At 36.1% G+C, this 19,000-nt stretch overlaps 3 protein-coding genes across 3 annotated transcripts; 1 reads left to right on the top strand and 2 right to left on the bottom strand.

Moving 5' to 3' along the window:
* The first annotated feature begins 464 nt into the window (after window positions 1-464).
* kiss2 (kisspeptin 2) lies at window positions 465-1,724 on the top strand. The gene is made up of 2 exons (XM_051891196.1): window positions 465-1,197; window positions 1,277-1,724. The coding sequence occupies exons 1-2, from the start codon at window positions 1,107-1,109 to the stop codon at window positions 1,549-1,551; spliced, it is 366 nt and encodes a 121-aa protein (XP_051747156.1). The 5' UTR covers window positions 465-1,106; the 3' UTR covers window positions 1,552-1,724.
* A 470-nt stretch (window positions 1,725-2,194) lies between these two features.
* Window positions 2,195-7,940, bottom strand: ldhba (lactate dehydrogenase Ba). The gene is made up of 8 exons (XM_051891195.1): window positions 7,731-7,940; window positions 5,448-5,583; window positions 5,002-5,119; window positions 4,404-4,577; window positions 4,117-4,290; window positions 3,795-3,912; window positions 2,947-3,070; window positions 2,195-2,827 (listed from the first exon to the last, which is right to left on the bottom strand). The coding sequence occupies exons 2-8, from the start codon at window positions 5,574-5,576 to the stop codon at window positions 2,660-2,662; spliced, it is 1,005 nt and encodes a 334-aa protein (XP_051747155.1). The 5' UTR covers window positions 5,577-5,583; window positions 7,731-7,940; the 3' UTR covers window positions 2,195-2,659.
* A 5,039-nt stretch (window positions 7,941-12,979) lies between these two features.
* Window positions 12,980-18,358, bottom strand: slc25a3a (solute carrier family 25 member 3a). The gene is made up of 7 exons (XM_051892400.1): window positions 18,223-18,358; window positions 16,424-16,551; window positions 16,144-16,323; window positions 15,800-15,981; window positions 14,680-14,852; window positions 14,453-14,563; window positions 12,980-13,346 (listed from the first exon to the last, which is right to left on the bottom strand). The coding sequence occupies exons 1-7, from the start codon at window positions 18,350-18,352 to the stop codon at window positions 13,183-13,185; spliced, it is 1,068 nt and encodes a 355-aa protein (XP_051748360.1). The 5' UTR covers window positions 18,353-18,358; the 3' UTR covers window positions 12,980-13,182.
* Between the last annotated feature and the right edge of the window lie 642 nt (window positions 18,359-19,000).

Genomic DNA, 19,000 nt, shown 5'->3' with positions numbered 1-19,000 from the left:
AAGTTCATGCACAAAATTGTGAATCAAGCTCTACATAATGTTTGTGGACTATAATGACAAATTAAAAAAGCATACCAAAATGCAGATAGATAGATAGATAGACAGACAGACAGACAGATAGCCTACTTAGAGTCAGTTTTGCATTTTAGGGCATACACTTTTATCACCTTTCAAGGAAGAAAATTGCTCTAAAGACTTTTTTTTTTGTAGAATTTCAACTAAATCTTAATTATAAACTTAAAACCACTAACTTTCGCTGATTATCTGTTTTTGTACCACTTTACCTAAGATGTTTAAAAGTAAAATGCAGCCCCTGAGTGTTCAAAAGTCTATCATTACCAAATGACATTTTCACTTTCAATAATTTCAACAGATTTACATTTAGGATGTTTGTAGCAACACAAAACAAGAACAACAACAACAACTTGAAAGCTGAGAGTAAAAGCTTTTATCAGTGCTCCATCACAAATGTACTAAAAACCATCCGACTTCTGCATAATTCATACTCGTGTAAGATAATGTCGCTGACTCATTATGCCAGGAACATTTTCTTGTAGTTATGATATCCAGGTATCACCTTATTACAATGCCGAAGGCAAGATGACAATGAACGTTTACTATATTTTCCCCACAAACATGCAGTGAAATTGACCATGATTATACACCATTATTGTGGCTCCATTCATGTTTTCCTGCAACAAAACCCTTATTTTACTTTCATGTCATGTTTTTCTCTGGCACAGAATGAGAGAAAACAAATTAAAATGTGTGATGTGTATAAAAACACACATAATGTGCTTTTGGTGGGTTTCGAAGCAAAACTTCAGCAGCGATTTGAATAATCGCAGTGGACTTCAGTGGACAATTTACCACAGAATTTCCAAGAAAAAAAAAAAAAAAAATTGTACTCTATTTAACAGTTAAATGCTCTGGTAGGGATGAGGCTACAGGGAGGTCCTACTTCCCAAAGACAGTCATACATGTAAAATAAGGTCAGAGGATGTCACCAGCAAAGCTTTATATTGAAGGAGGACAGCAGAGCATTGGTTTGTTCACTGAAGAGAGAAAGGCTCAGCAGTGCTCTATAAGCTTTACAATTCAGCAGTATGAACGTCAAGGCACTGATTCTCTTCCTGTCAGCAATGATCTGTCAGTCCACAGCTGTGATTGACATGGATACACCTGAGCCCATTCCAGGTAAGTTTATGTATTGCAATCCAAATATATGATTAATGTTTGTTAAAGAGTGCACTGAAAATGATATCTTACTTTACAGACTCCAAGCAGCACTATTTCTCAATGGAGCGGAGGCAATTTGACGAGCCCAACGCTTCGGACGACGCAAGCCTTTGCTTTTTCATCCAAGAAAAAGATGAATTGAGTAAAATTTCCTGCAAACATCGATTAACACGCAGTAAATTCAACTACAATCCGTTTGGGCTACGCTTTGGGAAGCGAAATGAAGCGACAACTACTGACTCTGACGGACCCAAACACAAGCACCTGCTGCCAATGATGTTTTACCTGAGAAAACAATTAGAAACTTCGTGAAAATCACTCTTCATCAGATGGAAGGATGTGGTTTGCTTGGTTGAAAACTGTGGGTAATTATTTCAGGCACGCTTTGCCTGTTATTATGCTTTTTTATTTCTTAATCATGGGATTTTATGGCGCACTTGTTTCATTGAGTTATTGTATTTGTGCAATAAACGTTTTATATTGTTTGATGGCTTTTGAATTATAATTGTGGAAGCAGGCAGGATGTTATTACAAAAGGTTGAAGTGATATAAAAAAATACATATTTTCAGTAAGGAGTTTAAAAGCTCAGTTTACAAGTAACCAATTTTCGCCTGGCCGCAATTGTTCGCTGCATGTTAAGGTTGTTCTAGCACTTTTGTTTCGTTTCAGGATAAAACATTACCAAAATACTGTAATTTTCACTTTATTATAAAAGTGTACCAAAAAAAATCGCTTTGTCTTTAAAACGTTTAGCTGCGCAACAGCTCAAAAAAAAAAAAAAAAAAAAAAAAAAAAAAAAAAAAATTGAGTTACGCGAGATGAAAATATTTTTAAAGTCAATGTATAATTGGGACTTTTTGAAAATCAAATGACTAATACTTATTTAAATATTTTTTTTTTTTTTTTAAAACCACAAGAAGGTGCTAAATACTCACAGAAAACAGCCCAGACAGATTTGAACAGTTTCATTAATTTATTAACTTCATCTTACACACACACTCACCAATATGGCCAACACTTACAAAATAATTCAGAATGAATACATTTGTTTCTACCTCACTTCAGCCCCTTCTCCTCTTGACTTAAACAGCGACATAATGTTCCCTAATGATCTCACTAAATTATGTCCAGACAAGAGAGGTGTTGGTTCTTTCTTCGTTGCCTACACAGTGACTTAACAAGTGCAAAGATGTTCCTCTTTGATCATTCTCTTTAGAAGAAAATTTTTCACATTTTATATTATGCCTACATTAACCACCATGAAAAAAATACATCAAAGCAAGCATATCCAAAGGAAAGTGAGAAGAAAGGACCGATTCAGAGTTAGATAGAGAGAGAGAGAGAGAGAGAGAGTGAGTGTGTGTAAAGATACTGAAGGAGTGTGAAAAGTGAAGGAGTGTGTGGCATCCTGCGGTTGATCTACAGGTCCTTCAGGTCTTTTTGGATGCCCCACAGAGTGTCGGCGCTGCTCTTCAGCTGAGCGATTTCTTCGTCGGTCAGGGTCATGTTGATGACGCTGCCCACTCCGCTGCTGTTGAGCACACAGGGCAGACTCAGGTACACCTCATCGCCGATTCCATACATGCCCTGCAGATGACATAAGAGACACGTGAAGTGATCACCAATAACAATAACATTCTGTGCAGTTTTTGGATATGAAAGTGTATGACTACACCACAATGATAAATAATGTAAACTCCTCTCACCTTCACCATGGTGGAGACGGGGTGGACCCGGTTCAGGTTCTTCACCAGGGTCTCGGTCAGGTCAGCCACACTGAGGCCGATGGCCCAGTTAGTATATCCCTTCAGCTTGATCACTTCGTAGGCACTAAGAGAACACAGGAGCAATTAATTAACAATGAATATTTACCTTTTATCATTATTTAGTAATGTCAAACCTCACATTATTTAGTAATGCCAAACCTCACATTTGCTTTTAAACACAGAGAGAGGATTTTGACATTTTTCTTTTCGGAGTTAATACAAATTCTCCTTTCCGTGTTTAAAAAAAAAAAACAATTCTGTCTGAATTATTTAATTATTGGATTATTTTTTACAGATGTCACTATGAACAGTTTTGTGTAGAAAATTACTACAAATTTGTGTTTAAAATAAAACAGTATATGGGTTTGTCAAACATTAAAATTCTGTATAATTACTGAATTTTATTTTATATTATTTAACACGTGTTGGAGATTAATATTTTGTAAATAAAGTGGTAAGTTACATTGTTTTGTGCAAACAATGCACTCGTGATGCTTCATAAAATTGAGGTTAAACCACTGGAGTCACATGGATTACTTTAGTGATTACTTCCTTTCTGGGGCTAGAAAGTGGTAGTTGCATAGGCTGTCAATGGAGGGACAGAAAGCTCTCAGATTTCATTAAAAAGATCTTAATTTGTGTTCTGAAGATGACGGAATCTTACAGGTTTGAAACAACAACAATTAATGACAGAATTTTCATTTTTGGGTGAACTAACCCTTTAATAATATTTATTCTAATTGCCTATCAGTCATATAACAGAGCCCTCGAAACAAGATGTCCCCTACCTGTCCACAACCATCTTGTGAGCTTCCTTCCAGTTCTCGCCGTCTTTATCTGTGCCGATGTCAGGGTTGAGTTTCTGCAGGCTGACTCCTGCAACATTTGTTCCACTCCATACAGGCACTGTTAAACAAAAGAACAGCAACTTTAAAAAAAACACAAAAAAAAAACAAATATGCTGTGATTGACTGAAATCCTGTCATATAGCAGTTGACATTGTGTATCAATCTTATTAATCTTTCTGCCAGCCCCTCATCCTCTCCCTCTGATTACTTTTCTTTCCCTCCACACCCTTCATCTTTCTCTTCATTTAGCTTCCTCTCTCACCGCTGGTGTCTCCATGCTCTCCTAGGATGTAACCGTTAAAGCTGCTGGAGTGGATGCCCAGTTTCTCTGCCATGATGTAGCGGAAGCGGGCGGAGTCCAGGTTGGTCCCGCTACCAATGACACGGTGCTTTGGCAGGCCGCTCAGCTTCCAGGTCACGTAGGTCAGAACATCCACTGCATAAACACATAGACAACCGCGGTTACTATAAACACTACAGTACAGGAATCTGAAGTGCTGTACAGCAAAACATTCAAATTAAGCATGATGTGAGTGTTTGTTTGCTAACCTGGATTGGACACCACAACGAGGATGCAGTCAGGACTGTATTTGACAATCTGAGGGATGATGTGTTTGAAAATGTTGACGTTTCTCTGCACCAGGTTCAATCTGCTCTCACCCTCCTGTTGACGCACTCCGGCCGTCACCACAACGATACGAGAGTTAGCGGTCACAGAGTAGTCTATCAAAAAAAAAAAACAAACAAACTCAAAACTTCGGACACTACTAATGAAAAAAAACTAAGATTTTCAGCATAAAGTTGTTGTTTAGCAAATTTTCACAGGCAAAAAATCAAGCCATTTCGATATGAATCCACAGAAACAGAAATTTTGGGTCAAGGCCAAAGATTTTGCTAGGGGTTCAGGTTGGTCACACAGATCTGTGGCATTGACCAACAGAAAGCCGTTTGGTTTGAAAGTAACGGTTTAAACTGTGCTTCAAATGATGCTACACTATTGACAAAATAGTTTTTGCCTGAAAAATTTTGACTGCAACTTAAGCTCATAAGTTTTATAAGATCATGAGAATGTAATGTATATTAATAAACAACCTAAAATAATCTGATCATTTTAACAAAGAGTCATGCCCATAGAAGTGCAACCCACCCTTGTCAGCCACAATCTTAGGGGTCTTGAGGAAAAGGCTGCCATGTTGCAAATCCAACATCTCTCCCTTCAGTCTATCCTCCACAACATCCACCAGAGCCAGTTCGTCTGTAAGCTCCTACAAGACAGGAAACAAACATTACTACTTTAAACGCCTGACACAATTTTTGTATTAAGGTGTAGTCACATTAGCTAAATTTAGCAGGCAAAAATGCTCATTGTCTATTGCCTATAGTGTGGCTCATGCAAAACTCCCAATTGCACGGATTTCTATTGAAATGACTGGATTTCGCCCGTGAAATTTCATCTAAATGTGACCACAAGCTATTGAAACTATGAATATAACATATTCAAGGCATGAATGGTGCCAGAATTCAAAGTAAAAACATTTGCCAAGTACATTCGTGTAGAGTCATTCATTGGTGATTAAGAGGAGGGTCTCTTACCCTAAGCAGGACGCTGACAGCGCACGCCATGCCCACCTGTCCCACGCCAACAATTGTAACTTTGTTCCTGGGGGGCTCAGTGGGGCCGCTGGCCAAAGGAGTGATCAGCTTCTGCATTACTGAAGCCATGATCCCGCTGGAAGAACAGGACAGATCATGTTTACAATGCAAACTATTAAGAGTGTACCATCTCTAAACCATAAATAATAGAAATGAAAGTAAAAAAAAAGTTAACTCAGGGAGCTGCAGTGTATATGTTAACTGGGTTTGAGTTTCAGTTAAATTCGACATGGTCAGGCATCAAAGATGGGTCAAGGTAACAAGGTCACCCTCACTGTGTAAACCATTACTCAAATTACCCATATCCTGAGTTGCAACCAGCAGAGGCCCATTCGATAATAAAATTAGCCACTAGAGCAAAGTCACTCTGCCCCCATTTGCTAAATCTAGAAAACTGAAGGAGTGTTTCTACACACTGCAAGATTAGGCATTGTGTGTCCATTTTTGTCAATGGACAATTTGTCTAAGACAAACAAGAAAAACAACAGATATAGACTAAAATTATTAATAATAATTATAACAACAGTTTGCCCTGTCTAGGAAGCTTTTAGATGCATTATACAAATGAAACCATAATTTATTTTTTAGACAGTTAGAATTTCAGTCAATTAAGTTTATTACAGTTGACTAGACAAACCTATAAGACACCACTGCACTGGCTTGCAAACTCTGACACACACACAGCTCAATTGTGACACTAATCCTCAAAGGGCTCATGAAGGATTATGCTAGACGTTAGATTTTATCATCTAGATAATGTTAGATATTGCCATCATAAAATGTCTAATTGCACTTCTTCAAGGGTCATAGCCAGCGTAACACAGTCATGTACCTTTATCTCTAAGCCTTATCTTGTAATGCTGCTGCTACTTAACATAACTATCGTTTTATGAGCTCATATTGGTGCGAAACACTCAACGAATTTCATGAAGCCTAAACAGTACTTTATGCTAAACCACATTCATCAATTAATAAACTATTAAAATCAAAATAAAGGGCTTGAAAATGTAGTACGTAAAAACTGACAGACCAAATTAGGGGTTTACAAAAGGTTTGACTCTTGGTGGGTAGCTATGTGTGAAACAGTATAAAAATAAAACAATGTAAAGCTACGTGGTTCGCTAATGAATAAATCAATTAAATGAACTAAAATGGTGTGAAAATTGGCCTTTGTTTATTCATTCAGTTGTGTGTATTTTATATATACACACACACACATTTAAAGCTAAAATAAAAGTCATGTATAATAATTTGAATTATTTACTCGGATAGTTCACCCAAAAATTTAAATTCTGTCATCATTTACTCACCCTCAAGTTGTTCGAAACCTGTAAAAATTTCTTTGCTCTGTTGAACACAAAGAAAGATAGTTTGAAGGAAGTTTGTAACCAGGCCACTTTGGGGCACCATTGACTTCCATAGTAGTAAAAAAACAAAACACTATGGTAGTCAATGGTGCGCCAGAACTGTTTAGTTTCCCACATTCTTTAAAATACTTACTTTGTGTTCATCTTAATTTTTTTATAAAGGTTTGAAACAACCTGAGAGTGCGTAAATGACAGAATTTTCATTTTTGGGTGAACTATCCCTTTAAATACATAACTTGTTGCTATTCTGTACACATTAGAAAATTTGAATTGTTCTAAAAATAGAAAAAAAAGTAAATATTTCAACTTAATTCAGCGCTCACAAAGCATTATATTCAAAAAACTATTATGACGCAACCGTCCTTACGACGTCCTTGACGATTCGGATGCAGCAACTGCATCTGAAAACAAACAGTAAATTGTAAAATCATGATGGTAATCGATGTACTTTTATTTTAAGCGTCTCGAGTTAATCATACATCCGTAGTTTGGCCTCCCTCCATCAGATAATTCTAAACAAGGCCAAATTCAAGTTCAGCGTGCACCGGATTCCTCCATGTTCATGCGTGCACCACACCACACACAAACGTCCTTGGCTGCTCATCTAAACAATTCAGGTTGGAAATACGATTGTTACTTCACTTTTAACGCAACAAAATACTTTAAACTTCCAGATGTCGAACGGAAGTGCTGCAATCATCAGCGCCGATTTATTCACCCCTCTCTTCAATGTCAACCACACTGGCTACATCGCACCATGACTTCGGCGCTCGTTTAACATAATGCTAATCGAGAGAATTTATTTAGATGAGGCATATGCGAAGCAATAAAACAGCCATACAAACCATATACATACATTTGTTGCAGGAATGTTAAATAAGTATCCTTGACTGCAGGAAGGGGAGTGCGAGCCGCTGAGCACCAGTGAGAGTGAGCGAGCGTGCGTGGTCGCGTCACTCGTGGAGGAGCAGAATTTGAGCGTGCGGCGCTACGCAGATAGCGTATGACCTACTAGTACAAGTGCAAGCGATGCCCTTACTGATATGAGGAATATGAGAACGACAGACCGGCCCACTTCCCCTTGGAGGACTATGTCAAGGATTTAATTGTTATCATAAAAATACTTCCTCTTCACTGACCTTGCACCTTAATGGGATTCCTATTAATGCAATATATCCCAATCATCACTATCCAAAGTTAAATATTACAATTAAAACATTGCATTTTTCAGCTTTCATTAGATTATATGATATGTTGGTTGCCCAAATGGAGTCCTTCATGGTGGGGTTGTGTGTTATGCAACCATGACCTGCAAACTGCCTAGTAAACACATCCAGATGCTGTAACCTAATGAGTCAAGCTTGTTGTAACTCAAACATTACATTTTAAAAAAATCAAGAAAACTTGCTTGGCTACTTTACTTAAAGTAAGCATATATTCCCTTAATTTAGATGTGTTTGTGCTCTGGCTGGCACCTTGGCAACAAGCGACACCCTTCTTCTCATGATCAAACAATACTTTCTTAAATCCTAAATATGGAGACCAATGAGGCCTCTGATCCTCCCACTGGCTCATCCAATAAGAGCATTCATCAGTCTGTGACATCAGAGCAGCATTAAGGGCACTGTCACTATTTGCTTAAAAGCTTTGAGAAAGGAAGAATGTTTGTCTACATACATCAAATAAGGAAATAAAGAGATGAAATACAAATAAATGGATGAAGAAGATGAAAAAAAGAAACACAAGAAAAGAGCAAGAGAGAAGAAGAGCTGTGCATGTGTGTGTGTGTGTGTGTGTGTGTGTGTGCTAGGGGGGATTATGGGACACCTTGCTGTTAGTGATGGGTTGTGTAATAGGCTGCGTGTATTACATAACCATCTGTGCCCCTCTAGGTCTTGCCATCCTGACGGTCACTATAATGGAGCCACTACAGATAGTTCATGGAAATTTTAAATTCTTTCATTATTTACTCACCCTCATGAGAGTGAGTAAATGATGACAGAATTTTCATGTTTACTGTTTCTTTAATGTACACAAGCCCTTATCAAGCTGCCAAAGAACACTCAACCATGCTTAACTCGCATGCTGTTTATCTAAATTATGTCAATCCTGCTAAATTTAGACTTTTCTTAGTCTAAAAATGGCATTTTTTTTTTTTTTTTTTAAATACTGACGTACAAATACAACCTGTTATGCCTCATGTCATTGAAATTAGTTATCAGATGCCAGTTGAGAAATTTAATTAAATATTTATCTATTACCATGGCTGTCTAAAAACTGAAGTAGCTGTATACAGTTGCAAAAAAAAGTATGTGAACCACTTGCAGAATCTGTGAAAATTTGAATAATTTTAACAAAATAAATGAGATAATACAAAATGCATGTTATTTTTTATTTAGTACTGTCCTGAGTAAGATATTTTACATAAAATATGTTTACATATAATCCACAAGACAAAAAAAAAGCTGTATTTATTAAAATAACCCCATTCATAAGTATGTGAACCACTGATTCTTAATACTGTGTTGTTACCTGGATGATCCACGACTGTTTGTTTGTTGTGTGATGGTTCTTCATGAGTCTCTTGTTTGTTCTGAGCAGTTAAACTGAGCTCTGTTCTTCAGAAAAATCCTCCAGGTCCTGCAGATTTCCAGCATCTTTTGCATATTTGAACCCTTTACAGCAGTGACTGAATGATTTTGAGATCCATCTTTTCACACTGAGCACAATTGAGAGGCTCAAACACAACTATTAAAAAAGGTTCAAACATTCACTGATGCTCCAGAAGGAAACACGGATCTCAAAATTATTCAGTCACTGCTGTAAAGGGTTCAAATATGCAAAAGATGGTGGAAATCTGAAGAATCTGCAGGACCTGGAGGATTTTTCTGAAGAACAGAGCTCAGTTTAACTGTTCAGAACAAACAAGGGACTCATGAACAACCATCACAAAACAAACAGTCGTAGATCATCCAGGTAACCACACACAGTATTAAGAATCAATAGTTCACATACTTATGAATGGGGTTATTTTAATAAATGCAGCTATTTTTTTGTCTTGTGGATTATATGTAAACATCTTTTATGGACAGTACTAAATAAAAAATAACATGCATTTTGTATTATTTCCTTTTTTTTGTTAAAATTATTCACATTTTCACAGATTCTGCAAGTGGTTCACATACTTTTTCTTGCAACTGTATATCATAGGTTTGTCCCTTCATAGTTCACCTCATATATTCCCACCAATCAGTGAGCACAGATCTACCGCCCATCAAACCAGTGGCCTGAAAAAGGCAGCTGTTCTTCATTAGGTAAACGAGGGCAGCTGGAACATGGAAAATGTACAGGTTTTCATCCATAGTGGGCTCTGACTATGAGTCGGCAAAACTGATTTTTTATATATTAGTATGTTTTATATCAGTTATATGTACTGTATATACATTATTATTGATTAAACTAATAAGGAATCCAATTCAATGTCCATCTTTATGCTGCTTCTAGGCTCTTTAATCCCTCTCATGGAATATTACAGATGCTGCCAAACCTTTGGTTATTAATGAACCCATGTGACCCGGCGGGTGGACTGCATGCTATTTCAGACTGACCTTTATGAGACAAGGGTTGCAACAATAGAGAGAGACAGACACATTAGCACACACTCACATGCACAAATACATAGAGTATGGTATTTGCCCATACTTTTCTCACTTCAGGTTTTGACCTCTTCTTTTGGCTGAAATGTTCTTCCTTTATTACCCAACTTGTTTAAAAACAGTACCAAATCTTTATTTTTCTAAAATATAAATCCATAACTAAAGGTAAAGCAAAGCAAATTCTTTATTACTGCCTAAGTAATGATAGATCTCAGTATGTACTGAATGTCCTTTCAGTTATTTTCACTTTTGATTTTTTTCGTACTGTAAAAAGTTTTGAGGTGATAATTGGTTAGAAATTTTCCACACGCATAAATATAATGAAATGTGAATATTTTTTCTAACTCAGTCTAATTAAAAGTTTTATCCAAATACTGCTACTTTTTCATTTTTCAAGCCGTGACAAAATTGGTGTAATTCTGTTGCACATGATCACATGAGCTTCACAAACAGCTGCTTTAACATTTAACACTATGCTCATGTGTTCACCAAAGGGCTAAAAATAGTCAGCTAGACTAACAGTATTTTGCATTCATGTGGGTTTTGATTTATTCATTCATTCCGGTTTGTACGATTTTTAAAACTAAACTTCATTTATATACCAAAAGCACAGTGAAATCATGTGCTTTTAACACACTTTTGTTGTAATACTAACTAGGGAGGTGAAGGTGCATGTGGAGCCATTACAGAGTGAATGCATTTGTGGCAAAAAGGTTACAGTGAAATGCAGCTTAGCACCTCGTGACCTTTGACCCTCAGCATCAGCGGCTTAGGAAGCAAATCAGAGAGCATTTATTTCTCAGAATTCATCTTCACAGTACCACTGCAAACCACATTAACAAGACAAACCAAATGGGATATAATGACAACAATGGAGCACACAGACATGAGAACACAAGAACACGCAGTCCTTCCCTCTCAAAAACTCATACACACTCACAAAGATGCCCAAATGCAGGCACACTCTGTGCAGTGAATGACCCCTCTCTGCTTGGTGTTCCTCTGATAGGATTTCTCTTTGAGAGCTCAAAACAGGCTGTATTGAGGTCACAGGTCACAGTTTTCCTGTTGCTTACATCAAGCTGATAACAATAGGAAAGAGAACGTTCATTGTGACATCACAATGAAACTGTATTAGTTCATCATTCATACGGGCCACTCAAAGCAATCGAGACACTGGATACCACGTCACTGAAATGCTATAAAACATTCATAAATGAAACTAATTAAAGGTGCATTCAAATGATATTCCAGAGCAGGAGTTTCCATCTTCGCTTTTTGTTAGCCGGGCCAGTGTGACCTAAAAATGTTTACTTCAAGTAATCCTAAACTTTCAGTAAATATGAATTTATGTATTTGATTTTTTTTATTAATTGACATTTCCCCAGTTTCCCCTAAAGTTAGCTTTTTTTTTTTAAAAAAAATATATTTTCAGTTTTTATATATATATATATATATATATATATATATATATATATATAAACAAACATTTCTAATTATCATTTAAGTTTTTCATTTATATTTTATTTCAGCTTTATTTCAATTAACAAAAATGATTTTTAATAGTTTTAGTTAATGAACAACAACACTGTCTGAAAACTTGTTCAATTGTATAACAAATAAGCCTTAATAAAAGTAGGCTATCTTTTGTATAAAATAATATTTATATACATATTTTACACAACAGTTCTTTCTGGTTCTCGAATCTGATTGGCTGAGAGGCGTGTGATATTCTAGTGATAACAGCACTCCTTTTCACGTTTGTATCTGAAGCGACTGTCATGGCGGCCGAGTAAATCCACCGTATTTATTTTTATTTTTTTTTACAAATACTACACTTGTTGTACCACAAACTGTAGTTTTAAGAGTTTTTTTTTAGGTGAGAATGTAGTTGTTTAGACCTGAAATATGTGACATATTTATTCATAGTGCCTATTTTACAATTTGTTTAGACGTTTTTCGGAGATGCGAGCTCCAGGCCATCAGCGGCCGTTCAGTGCTCGTGTACCCGCCGAGAACAGCGTCATCTCGGCCAGTGCTTCAGGGATTTGCCGCTGGCTCTTATAGAAATAATACACTCCATTGTTATTTCGTATTTATTTACACACTCGTGCCGTCAAACTGTTGTATAAACGCAATATCACACTCGTAACCATGCGATATGGCAGTATATTAGTACACTGTGAATCACAGCCATGCTGATATACAGCCATATCACATGGCTACGAGTGTGATATCGCACATTTATTCTACATATGAAATATGTATACAAATATAAGGATACATGTTGCAATTCTATACATTATGACAAAACACTTATTACACACAAATAACACAACCAAAATTCTCTTTCCAGAAGATAATTTTTTTTTTTTTTTTAGTATTTAGTTACCTAATGAGAGCAAAATGGTTTAAAAATGCACAGAAGTCAAATAAAATTCAACAGATGTTTAGTGTGTGATTGATTTTACTCTAATATTCATACAGACATACAGTGACACTGGAGAAACCCTTTGTCTTATAAACATTCAATAGTGCTTTCAGCGCTGATAAACACACCAGGAACTGTGGCGTTTATTGCAAGTGGTGAATGTTGAAAATAAATCTTTGTATTTGTGCAGTTACTCAGGATACAGTTGATAAGGGAGGAGTCTAGTAGTCCAGGAGACCCATCTTCTTCTTAAGGGACTCGGGCATCTCAGGGGGTGGTGGACGGGGCAGACGGAAGTACACCTTCACTGAGTCATAGATGAACCACTGTAGGGCAGTCAGCGTACCAATCATAATGATTCGAGCAACAAGACCCTTCCACATACCTGTGGGAGAAAGAGAAGCCATATGAACTCTTGATTTATACACAAATTATTACAAACAAGCTATTACTCTGCTGTGCAACCCCTCAACTGAGATAAAAGAGCAAACTGAATATGTGCACAAAATTGGTGATTATGGTTTTCTAATGTGATCCCTATGAAACTGATGTGATCTAATGGGTAAAAATCCAGGAACAACAGCTGCCTCTTTTGGTAATAAAGAGTATTACATCCCTCTGCAACTTCAGTGTAATGGTGCTTAAATGTCTATTTGTTTTTATAATTAATGAACAATATAAGCATAGATTTTAATAAAGAAAATAAATCAATCAATCAATCAAACAATCAATCAATTTGCTACGAGGAATAAACAATGCACAAAGACATGAAATATCTTCCTATACAATCTGAAAAGCTTTATGTTTTAGTTTGAGGGCAAAATTTATTCAATATAATGTTTTGGGTTTTAAATGCTAAAAAGCGTGGTTTCTTTCCTGAGAATTTGTACGTCCAAAACAAATAAATAGTCATCAAAACTTGACATAAATTGCAAAAGCGACAGTTTACATCTATATCTTTTTTTAAATTTAACAAGAAAATGTTTAGCAGGATATATACATATCCTCTGAATGAGTCTAAAAGTTACATCTTTAATCTTGTTTGTAATAAAATAAAGATTAGGCAAAAGCCAAACTTTTTTCCAGTTGACAATATTCACAAATGATCTCCAGTATGTGATTAAATTTGGTCGTGTAACAATGACTTTTTGGAACAATGTCTTTTTGACTGGTTAATGCAACAGTGAGAAGAAAAACATATTTCCCCCTTGAATATTTAAAGTGACAAAGTATGATAACCGCTGTAGTCAAATATTATTTTATAATGACCATTAAATTGTATTAATTACCGTTTTCCCCTAGTTATGCTAGCCACTCTGCAGTCTCTTCTTCTCATGTCATAAAATAATAGCAATTCAAATCAGTATTCATGTCTGTGAATTTATTTATTTGGTAAGCAGGATAATGTACCGTTTTGCCCCTCAGGTTTTCTTTTTGATCCACAGCTGTTGACTGCTATATGTTGTACAGTATGTGTGTGCAGTGACTCACCTATGGGTCCCAGTCTTTTCAGCACCTCAGAAGCTGAACTGCCTTTCTCTTTGTTCAGTACAGACACCACAGAGTCCGCGGGATGGGACACCATAGCACAGAACACGCCAGCTGAGGAGAGACACACAGCAAAGCTTGCATGTATCTATATTTATGCAAAGTTGAGTCAGCACTCTTTACACAGACATATCATGGTAAATGTTGTATCTAAGGGCCCAAGCACTTACCAATATAACCAGCAACAAAGGTCACCACCAGCTGCTCAGGTTTGGAGCATTCACTGCGGGGTTTTGGTACTATGTGCTTGTACAGCATCTCCACGGTTCGCTCAAAACAGGCAAACTTCATCATGGTGTAGGGGATCTGCCTCAGCCACAAGGGATAAACACCTTTATAAAACCTGCACAGATGATCACATCAACAATCAGTACTCCAGCACACAGCCTAGGCCTTCTGAAGGGCCTCATGGGTAATGTAGTCAACTTTGTTTGTCAGCCTTAACCCTCTTCAGTCATTTTTAGCCTGAAAAATGTTTTTATTTTTTATTTTTATTCATCAGAATGGTACAAAACTGGCATTTGCTATATGAACACAAAAAATACAAAGCAATTTTTGGGGTATAATGTACAATTCAGCCACAATGAAATAATCTTTGACAATGTCTAAATATATATCCAAATGCAAAACCTAATAAAAGTAATTATCTGAAAAAAAAAAAAAACTCTATAAAATATATCTATATACACTGAAAAAAAATGTATATATATATATATATATATATATATATATATATATATACACACACACACACACACCTTTACTCCATTTTAACTTTTAATTTTAAATATGATTTTTTTTAATTTGATGAATTATTTTATACAGAAATCATGGTTATTATCATTAACTAAACTAAAACTATTAAAAACATCTGTTTATTTAAATAAACCTGAAAAAAATAAATAAATATTACTTTGAAAATTTGAAATGTTGCCTTGGAAATAAACTAAATAAAAACTATAACTAAAAAAAATAAAATAAATAAAATAAAAAACAAATAAAAATTAATTAAACCTAAATAGCAATATTTAAAAAAAAAAAAACCACACAACAAAGTACATAATAACTAAAAAATTTAATTAAATATTAAAACTAAAAATATAATAATAAAAGCTAATTCAAAATATTAATACAACTAAAATAAAACTGATAGAAATAAATATTATTGTATACAACAAATTATAGTACATTCATTTCATTTATAAAAAATTATGCTTTTTGTCTTCAGTCTATTTTGACACAAGTGTGACCCATAAGTAAGGAATATCAGAGAGTTAAGGATCTACTCACGCTTTTAGCCCCTCCTCAGCATGCATTTTGGGGGCACACTCCCTCAGGGTGTTAGCATAGCCGGGCTGCGTCTGGATGCGCACTTTGCACGCTTCCATAGGAGCCAGTGCAATATCAGCGAAAAACTCAGCGCTGGCTGATGCGGCCAGATAAACGGACGTCCTCCACAAATAAGCATTCTCCTGTTCACCAGACCAAACCAAACAACACAGGTTAGCTGGCGATCTATCACAAACAGATATGGAAAAATATATTAAATTAACTGTTTTGGAACAATCTTTGCAGACCCAAATTAGTTCCCTTTCATTTTCTGTCTTATTTGTATCCCAAATGTAGAGACTCACCTCTCCAAGCATGTCATTGTACAGGGACTTAAAGACTTCATAGAAACCAAACTTGCAAAGGCCTTGCATGGAATAACCAATGAATGTAGGAGCCCAGCCTTTGCCCAGCCCCCTCACGCCATCCTCTCTCAAGGTGACTGAGAAACCATTGAAGATGGACTTGTATTTAACCGGGTCCACCTGGAAGACAACAGGAATAATGCATTAGTGAATGAAATCAGTCAAAATAAGCTGGTAACTTGTTTCATTTTGACACGATACAGTTTTAATGTTACATTACCTGTATGCGACATTTAATGAGGTCGAGGGGTACGACTGCTGTGTGTGTGAGGCCACAGCTCAAAACCCCACCGAAACCGCAGAGGGCGTAATATTTACTTGACCCATATTCACAGCTCACATCTGCATCTGAGGGCGGAAAACACACATTTGACATCACAACATTTCCCTTTAAATTTGATCACAAACATCAATACTGTGTGTGATACAGAGGAAAAAATAAATTCATACTCAAGTCACGCTTTTAATATTGGCATCTATGGTTCCATGGAGAACATTTAAAGGGATAGTTCACCCAAAAATTTTAATTCTGTCATCATTTATTCCCCCTCAAGTTGTTCCAAACCTGTATAAATTTCTTTGTTCTGCTAAACACAATTTTTGGAAGAATATTTGTAACCAGGCATTGACTACCATAGTGGGAGGCGAGATCTGCCTGGTTACAAATATTCTTCCAAATATCTTCCTTTGTGTTCAGCACAACAAAGAAACTCGTACAGGTTTGGAACAACTTGAGGGTGAGTAAATGATGACAGAATTTTCATTTTTCGGTGAGCTATCACTTTAACATCCATGGAATCTTTCCATTTCACAAAGGGTTCTTCATAGTGGAAAAAGTTTCTTAAGATTATTAAAATGTTCACTCTTAAAAATAAAGGTTCCAAAAGGATGTTTTTGCCATAGAAGAACCATTTTTGGTGAACCTTTCTGTTAACAGTTCTTAAAAGAACCCTTTTTTTTTTTTTTAGTGTAAAGGACATTTTAATAATTGTAAGAACCTTTTTCTACTATAAAGAACCTTGTATATTGAAAAAGTTTCATGGATCTTAAAGGTTTTTCATAGAGCCATAGAAGCCAATACAAAACCTTTATTTTTAAGAGTGTTCTTCAAACTAGAACTGTTTACTGAGAGGTTCTTTGGGGAACCCAATATGGTTCTTAAATGGCATTGCGGCAAAAACTCCTTTTTGGAACCTTAATTTTTAAGAATGCAGTTTAAGCCAATTTAATGTGTTTGGAGGACAAGGAAGCAAAATCTAGCTTATCATCTAGCTTAGCTCTAGATGATGAAAGTTCATGATAAATGTAGTGATGTCTGAATTGAGAGTGAACTGTTGTTTTGAGTCTGATCCAGTTCACAAAACCTGAATGATTTATTCACAAGTCGGATATTGTGGCTTTGTCAAGATCAACTCACTGACTCAATGAACCAGTTAACAGTGAATAAGTGGAAAAAAGAGCCTGTTTGTCACACAAAACTATTGCATAAGTGCAGGAGACTTAGAATATAATTCACAAACAATTTTGACTACATTTACAATGATTTTGCATGCTTTTTGTCCTCATTCATTGTAAAAAAAACAATCAGCACATTATTCAAAATGTATCACATGTATTCAAGTGCAAGATTTTCTTGAGAAAAAGTGCATAGGAATTAGCAGGCAATCATGACAAGGTAAAGTCTATTAGCCAGACGTGTAATCCTTGTGAAGGAAGTTAATTCTTTACGAATGGAATGACAAGCAGTCCACTTTAAAAATAGTGTAGTGTAATTTCACTGAGCTTTATCATTAGACCAGCGACCTTTCCAAAATCTTACACCAAATAATAACCATAATAAAATAAAACAATATAATATGAAAACTAAACTAAACAAAACAAATATTAAAATATATACAAACAAATAATAATTAATAAACAAACAAAAAAAACAAAATTTTGGACATAAAGCATATTCCATTAGTCTAATTCTGTTTGCAAATTATCCAGTTCAGAAGATAAGGAAAAGCAATTTGTTACCATTGTGAGATGCTGCAGCAAGTTTGCGTTTTATCTGCTGGCTCTCTTGTTGCTGATCCGGTTTAATGGAGAAAAGAGGAGTCTGGAAAGGATTCGACCGTGCCAGCTGTGTTAGGGTGGTTGGGTACATTTTCACCAGGGTTTACTGAATTTAAATCAAACAAAAGTTAGGTTTTTTGCATATATTGCTGAGAAACAGTATTTCTCTCTCATTCAAATATTTCAGAAAATTCATGTTAAAAAAGAAAAAGTACACTCACTTGATGGATGTAAAGAAACGGCGCCTCCTGGGTGCATCAGCGGCAGGCGAATCTGAGACATCAGATGACCTCAGACTAAATCGCCCTGACCTTCTGTGACGTCACCACACTGAGACTTCACTGTGAACACCATCCCATTGGAAAGAAGTATGATTGTATTATGGGCCATACAAGCATTCATTAAAAAAAAAACCCCACACATACAAAAAAAAAACAAACCACCCAGTATATCAAAGTATTGGTGTAAATATGCATCCAACTTAATTTGTAGTTACTGTATAGTTGAGTCCCACTGCAAACTTGAGCTCACGGTAGCGTGTGTGAGCTTATTACGCACAGCAGTGGGGGTGTAAGGCGATTAAACTCAATGAGACAGTCTATTCCTGGACCAGAGCATAGAGCCTTGCACAGTTATATCCTCCTTACCTATACAAGATCAAAGGGAGGTCAGAATTTCCAGTGCCTGTGAGGAACTGCAATGCACCGCAGCAAACCCTAAAGACAACACATTTATTACA

The sequence above is a fragment of the Ctenopharyngodon idella genome, chromosome 4 (assembly GCF_019924925.1).
Source record: "Ctenopharyngodon idella isolate HZGC_01 chromosome 4, HZGC01, whole genome shotgun sequence".
Classification (NCBI taxonomy): Eukaryota; Metazoa; Chordata; class Actinopteri; order Cypriniformes; family Xenocyprididae; genus Ctenopharyngodon; species Ctenopharyngodon idella.
This window is presented reverse-complemented; position numbering and strand designations above follow the sequence as displayed.